This window comes from Gadus macrocephalus, chromosome 11 (genome assembly GCF_031168955.1).
Source record: "Gadus macrocephalus chromosome 11, ASM3116895v1".
Classification (NCBI taxonomy): Eukaryota; Metazoa; Chordata; class Actinopteri; order Gadiformes; family Gadidae; genus Gadus; species Gadus macrocephalus.
Window position 1 is genome coordinate 5,948,757 of NC_082392.1, and position 7,500 is coordinate 5,956,256.

Below are 7,500 nucleotides of genomic sequence, written 5' to 3' on the forward strand. Positions count from 1 at the left end.
TACCATTTTCCATTTAACAAAAAAAAGCATAGGATAACACGTTGCGTTCAATGTCCTCCCGGTCCATTCCAGTTGTGAGTTTCTTGTTGTCTGTAATGAAATGTGAGAGGAGTTTGAATGGGGTTAATATACAGTAAAATATGCTTTTTCTTTTGAAGAACCGCAAACTTTTGGTTTTCCTTAAAAATTTGCCTCAAGCAGAAGTGTTTTAATCATCAGTAGTTCAGCGACTACATTCCCTTCGAAAACATTTATTGTAATATGCTTAGGAAGTCTCTCTTGCACATTTACGCATGCACACAGACACACGCACACACACACACACACACACACACACACACACACACACACACACACACACACACACACACACACACACACACACACACACACACACACACACACACACACACACACACACACGCACACACACTCAAACAATAAAGATTGGGATTGTATATGTGAAATAATGGGAATTAGTGCACCCACACAACTGAAGAGCTTGTAGATATCAATTATAATAACGCCGGAAGCTGCTTCATGGTCTCTTCGTCATCTTTTCTCCACCTTGGTGACTCTCTGCATCTCTGCAGAAGGCTGAGAGTGATCCGGTTAGCAGCACAACAGCGCGTCTGATAGTTCTGCCACGCCCGATCGTCCAATCAATATCCTTATGTCGTTCCCTCTAGTGCCACTCAGCCCGCCCAGCAATCTGCAGTTCTCTGAAATTACCCACAATTCAGCTCACATCAACTGGGAGCCCCCCCAGCGGGTGAAGGGGTACCGCATCTCGTGGGTCAAGGCAGACGGACTGGTCGAAGAGGAGGTTTGTGTGATTCCAAATGTGTGTAACGGGGTTTGTGTGTGCGTTTGTGTGAGTGTGAGGGGTATGAACAGTGTAGTCTTTAATAGTGTTATGTTCATGAAAAGACAATCACACAAAAGTTTAATTCGATTAAGCGAAAGGTGGTAGAATCCAATGTATAGAAATGGCTTTTACAGTGAAATCATTGATCGTGTGTCCGTGTGTGTGTGTGTGTCCTCTAGGTGGAGGTTGGCCCTGTGAGCTCCTACGACATCGGGGACCTGACCTCTCTCATGGAGTACTCTGTCGCCGTGTCCGCCCTGTACGACGAGGGCCAATCGGAATCCCTCACCGATGGCTTCACGACCAGTAAGATTCTGTCAATGTTTCGATGGTGTCCAGGCTGAGAGAGGGTCACGAAGTGTAGAGATATCCCGTTCTATTGCAAACGCAATTTCCAATCTCATCCTTCCTATGAACTGTGAGAGCCTGTTAACAATCCCAAGAGAGAGAGGAATGAGATCATGACCAAGAAGAAGAAGAACCCAGACAAGGGGAATACAGATGGAGTCTTTTGATGAACAATTTGGCAAAGCAATATCTGAGCGTGTGGAAAAAACGATATACCGATCAAAAATCCCGCACTCTCGCTCACGCCAATAACGTACATTTAGATGATCCGTTCCAGGTGTTCCGACTGTCAGACTGAAAGACAGACGGAAATGACAAACAGACTGACGGACTGATGGACTGACGGACTGACAGCCGGGCAGCTAGGCAGCCAGGCAAACTCACAGACTGACAGACTGACAGATGGGTCATTTACTCCCATGTTCAATAAGATCTACCCAGTCTGCCCACCGGCAGCCTCTGCTAAAGCCACCACAGTGTACTTCCTCAACGGTCTTCTCAAGGCTGGCAGGCAGTCAGCTGCGCCTTCCCTCCCTCTCCCCTCCCAACACAATGTGGAATTGTTTTTTTCTTTCCTCCGCTGGTTCTATGACGTCTCTGGCCGCTCGCCAACCTCATTCTCCTCCGCCCGCCCTGGGGCACAATGGCGCAGTCACATTAAAAGGTCATTCCACCGTCCCACTGACTATTCCATCATGCTAACAGTTATTGATTTTCTGGGCGGGGGGGAGGCTGGGGGGGGGGAAATATCCCTGAGCGGTGGTGGGCCGTACCGCACCACCACCGCTGACTCAGCCCGGACCCGCGCCTCCTCTGCCAGAACCGACTCTTAAACAATTCACCGCCCAGGAGCCTGCGCTGATGAGCCATTTATCTCCCGGTAAACCCGGGTCAACAGAGCTTGGGTGACGTTTAGTCGAGCTCCTCGAAGTTCTTTTCGGGTGGTTTCTTTCGTTCCGTTATCACGATGCAGGTGCTGAGTTTAATGAGGCTAGCGGGCGCGTTCATTATAGAGCGCTGTTACTACCTTCCTTCTAACTTTCTCCCCCCAAACACGACTCTGGGGTCTAGGCGATTAATCATCTGGCCGTATTATTAACAATGATAACAAAAGACAATGATGCAATGAACCAGGCTATGTTGTAACACACACACAAAGGAAACATTTCCTCCAATTCACTCTGATAGTGTAAGCAAAATAAGAACAATAACATGTAGAGCATTGTCAAAATAGTAAAAAAAAATCGAATACGAAAGCAAATGCAAGATTGTCCTGAAGCGGATGTCTGTGTATTTATTACACCTTTCCTAAGTCGCCGAGGGCTGTGGCTTTCAAACTATGTGGCTGAAATATTGAATCAATATCGAAATGTCATCGGGACCTTATGAATCAGAATTGAATCGGGGTAATCAGTGCTGAAGCCCAGCCCTAACGTACACACTGTTTGGTTTTATTTGATCATTATTATGATTCGAAGACAGGGGGACAGAAGAACACAAGATGAACACTGTATTGATGCGTAACATACAGAGAGAATGTTTATTGCTTTTCTTGTTTGACTTGGTTATACCATTTTTAAAAGTATCTGGGTCCAAAGTACTAAGTAAGCTAACAACCACATTGTTGACATTGTTCTCAGATTCTTCTTCTTCTTCTTCTTCTTCTTCTTCTTCTTCTTCTTCTTCTTCTTCTTCTTCTTCTTCTTCTTCTTCTTCTTCTTCTTCTTCTTCTTCTTCTTCCTCTTCTTCTTCTTCTTCTTCTTCTTCTTCCTCTTCTTCTTCTTCTTCTTCTTCTTCTTCCTTACCGTCTGCCCTTCTTCCTCCCTGCCTTACCTTTCCGTCTCCCCTCAGACCCGGTCCCCGGGCCCCTGGGCCTGAGGGCCAGTGACGTGTCAGAGGACAGCATGCGGGTCAGCTGGGACCACTCAGCCAATGACGTGGTCCTCTACAAGCTATCCTGGGCTCCGTTTACAGGGGGCGACGCTAAGGAGGTGAGTGTACTTAACAAGGGCACGAGGAGAGGGGACGTGTTATTTTTAAACGGTGGTGTCTTTTTGACGACAGGCGAGGTTCCTTTGAACTTGAATCTCGCCCAAACAAAGTAGAATTACGTGGTGTAACGTCTAAAGAAAAGCAGAGAAACAGGGTTGCTTATTGGACCGAGGTCTGTTGCTAATGTGCACAAGCAGCTGTTTCTGCCTTGACATGTAAACACACTCTGTCCCCTTGTGTGTTTATATATAGTACTTTTGAATCCTGCACGTCTTATATTCTGTTTAAGATTTGTTATTGTAACCTTCAATTAGGAAAATATATGTAGATGTCTGGTTTGCAAAAGTAAGGCTTTCATCTTACCAGGATATAGGATAATTTAAGTGAACAATTATAAATGAACTCAACAATACATAAATACACACAAGCGTGTATACACATATCGACAGGCACACACAAACACAGACAGAGACACACACACACACACACACACACACACACACACACACACACACACACACACACACACACACACACACACACACACACACACACACACACACACACACACACACACACACACACACACACACATACACACACACACACATACACACACACACACACACACACTCAACCGAGCATGTTCATTCACATTTGTTGCACGTTAAATAATCAAATCTTTACAATTAATGAGAAACTGGTGACCTAAACACAGAATCTCCTTTCTGTGTTTTGATGTTTTCCTTCATGCCTGAATTCTTTGAAATGACTGTTGTTGGGCTTGTTGTTGCCTATCACTGTGAGATTGTTCTTGATCGATTACCTATCCGCAAGGAAGAGCTTGTGTTCTCAATCTTGTTGTGTATTTATTATTTTTTGTAAGGCTCATGTGTATTAAATCCCAAAAACATTAACCGTCATTCACAGTAATAACATTGAGTGAAAGTGAATGGAGAAATACATGAATAAATTAATGAATGACTTCAGGAATAGGTGATGGATGGATGGATGAATGGATGGGATGGAATAGATGAAATGATGGAATGGAAGAATTACAGGTTCCCATCGAGAATTCAAGAGCTTTAACAGACAGCTATTCACAGTCAAGGATAAAAAAATAAATAAAATCTTCATCATGATGCTATGAATTAATAAAGGCCATCAGACCGAGCCAACTTCTGTACTCACTCTGTCATGTAATATTTAGCATTACACTCTTGCTTTGTGTCCCTGTGTGTGGTGTGTGTGTGTGTGTGTGTGTGTCCCTGTGTGTCCCTGTGTGTGTGTGTGTGTGTGTGTGTGTGTGTGTGTGTGTGTGTGTGTGTGTGTGAGTGTGAGTGTGAGTGTGTGTGTGTGTGTGTGTGTGTGTGTGTGTGTGTGTGTGTGTGTGTGTGTGTGTGTGTGCGTGCGTGCGTGCGTGCGTGTGTCTGTGTGTGTGTGTCTGTGTGTGTGTCTGTGCGTGTGTCTGTGTGTCTGTGTGTGTGTGTGTTTTGGTTCCCCCAGGTGATTTTGAGCGGTTCGGTTGACAGCTATGCCCTGACCGGTCTCCGCCCCTCCACGGAGTACGAAGCGATGCTAACGGCCGTGTTCAAAGACAAGTCCGAGAGCGACGCCGTGGCTGTCATGGCAACCACACGTAAGGGCCATGTCCCCCTGTTCTCCCACACTTTTGTTTCCAGTTCTCGTTGAAGACACAGTGAATACAGGTCTTAATGAACACACAGTGAATACAGGTCTTAATGAACACAGTGAAAACAGGTCTTTACCTGTAATTGCAACCGTTTTTAAGTATGAACACACAGTGAATACAATAATTTTCCTGTAATTGCAATCGTTTATAATGATGAACACAGTGAATACAGTCCTTAATGTGTAATTACAACTGTTCTTAATGATGAACCCACAGTGAATACAGTTCTCAACTTGTAATTACAACCGTTCTGATTGACGGAGACAGAGCTCATGCGTTACGTAACCTGTGATTCCAACTTAAATGATCAAACTCTGGACACACAGCTTTTTTGCCATCTTCACTGCATTGCTCTCAAGCTGATGAAATGATAAAAATCTATTATCTCAAAAGGATTCTAACGTTATAAACTGCTTGACGTTGCGTTTGTATTTCTGCAGTGGCCAGGACAACAACAATTGCTCCGACTACCGCAGGTAAAAAGCGTTGTGATTGCTTCCAGCCCACTGCACTGAGCAGAGGGCTGGACAGCGTCTGTTATTTAGTCTGTGTAGCCATCCCTGCCGCTCCTGTTTAAAAGCAATCATAATACTCTGTCACTGTATCTCATTAAATACATGATGTCCCTCAGAGGTAGGGTGAATTTAATATAAATGGTCCCAATCTGAAATGGGCCATTACATTTCGACTGGCCAGTTTGCAGCCCTTGTCTTGTGTGGTAGAACAGCACTTATCCAACTGATTTAACCTCAGAACACACTCCAGCATTGCACGATGGCCATAAGCCAGTTTAGTTACGCGGACTAAGTAAGTCCCTGCTCGACTGACTTTCTCAAAGCCATGTCAAGAGTAAAAAAAATAGAAACAGAATCCAGTTGAGGTTAGTGAAACAACATTCCCTGCCCAACGCCAGCCTTACCCAGAACCCTTAGCGCCCTCTGAGCTTCAGTGTTGCCACGGTGATGGAGAAGCCATCTGGATTCTGTTTGAGGGGTGTATCTGCAGCGAAGAAACACCCCCTCTCCTCAAAACCAACACGTATCATTGTTTAATGTTCTCGCGTGCCGGTGCGATAAAAACGTACCGACTTTAAACACGTTTTTAGAAAGGGCACAGCAGCTTTCTCTTGTAAGTGTGAACACGACTCCTGAGGTTGTTGTGGGGGTGATAGCGGCTGGCTATTGTTTATTTAAACTAGGACTAGAGACACTTAGTACTGAGACAGTCAAACACCCTTTCCATCTGGCCCTGAACAGTTGCGAAAGCCGAATGGTTCTAACTCCCGCTTGCCTTGGGCCCCACGGTTTTAGTCATGGGCTTTGCAGTCTGTACTTCCTGGCCTTTTCCATCAAACTTTCAAAGAACTCACTTGAGGCGTTCTCTTCCACACTATTCACTAGTTCTGTCTCTAATGCAACGGTAGTGTCTCTAATGCAATGCCATGGCGCACTTTCTAAATCCGTTCTTAAATGTTTGTCGGCACACGGCGGTGTGCGTGTGTGTGTGTGTGTGTGTGTGTGTGTGTGTGTGTGTGTGTGTGTGTGTGTGTGTGTGTGTGTGTGTGAGTGTTGTGTGTTTGGGTTGTCTGTATGGTGTGTGTGTGTTGTGTGTGTGTATTTGTGTGTGCATGCGTGCATGTGTCTGTGTGCATGTAGATGTGTGTGTGTGTGTGTGTGTGTGTGTGAGTGTTGTGTGTATGTGTTGTCTGTATGGTATGTGTGTGTGTGTGTATGTGTGTGTATGGGTATGTGTGTGTTTGTGTGTGTGCGTGCGTGCATGCGTGCGTGCGTGCATGTGTGTAGATGTATGTGTGTGTGTGTGTGTGTATGTAGATGTTTGTGTGTGTGCGTGAGTGTGTGTGTGTGTGCGTGTGCGTGCGTGTGTGTGTGTGTGTGTGTGTGCGTTTGTCTGATCCCTTGTGTAACCCTCCTCCGTCTCTTTGATGCAGCGCCCCGCCACGCGCCCAGGAACCTTCAGGTGGGGGAGAGGACCACCCACAGCCTGGAGGCCTCCTGGGTGCTGGAGGACCCCCTGGTGGAGGGCTACAGGGTGTCCTACGCCACCCCCGAGCGCACCCACTCCCCGGAGGTGGTGAGTGTACTGTGGGCCCAGTGGGGAAGAGGCTTTGGATGATGGGGAGGATGTTGCTGAGGTTCTTGCTCATTTTGGAAAATGGAGCCTCTTTAGATACTGCCTATTCTCGACGGACTGTAGATAGGTCCCCTTGAATACTCGGGCACCCCTTAAAAACGTATGGCTAGCCCCACAGCATAATTGCCATCGTCATATAATGGCCAAATTGTGATATCGACCCAAGCTCTACTCTCCCAACGCTGCCGATTCACTGTGCCTCATTGGCTATATCCAATCAGAGTGCTTTGTGCAATCCGTGATCGCCATCTGCCTAAGTCATCAGTTTGACGCAGGCATTTTTTAGGTCAAATACAAATCAACCTTAAAATATGACGTAGGCAATTAAGCTGTGAGGCTAACGATAAATGCGAAAAAGTTGAACGGCAGAAAAAAGTAACACACTTAAAAAGGAAATTGGAACATTTTCTCATTCAAATTATTATTTGCATGGGGAAATGGGGTCGGA

General features: G+C 45.7%; 1 protein-coding gene across 1 annotated transcript in view; it reads left to right on the forward strand.

The window, feature by feature from the left end:
- Positions 1-7,500, forward strand: part of col14a1a (collagen, type XIV, alpha 1a) — a 50,800-nt gene that overhangs the window by 33,290 nt on the left and 10,010 nt on the right. The window contains exons 14-19 of the mRNA XM_060064823.1: positions 690-826; positions 1,048-1,174; positions 3,068-3,207; positions 4,715-4,847; positions 5,342-5,377; positions 6,850-6,992. Of these exons, the coding sequence (XP_059920806.1) occupies positions 690-826; positions 1,048-1,174; positions 3,068-3,207; positions 4,715-4,847; positions 5,342-5,377; positions 6,850-6,992 (716 nt within the window). The remainder of the gene's footprint in view (positions 1-689; positions 827-1,047; positions 1,175-3,067; positions 3,208-4,714; positions 4,848-5,341; positions 5,378-6,849; positions 6,993-7,500) is intronic.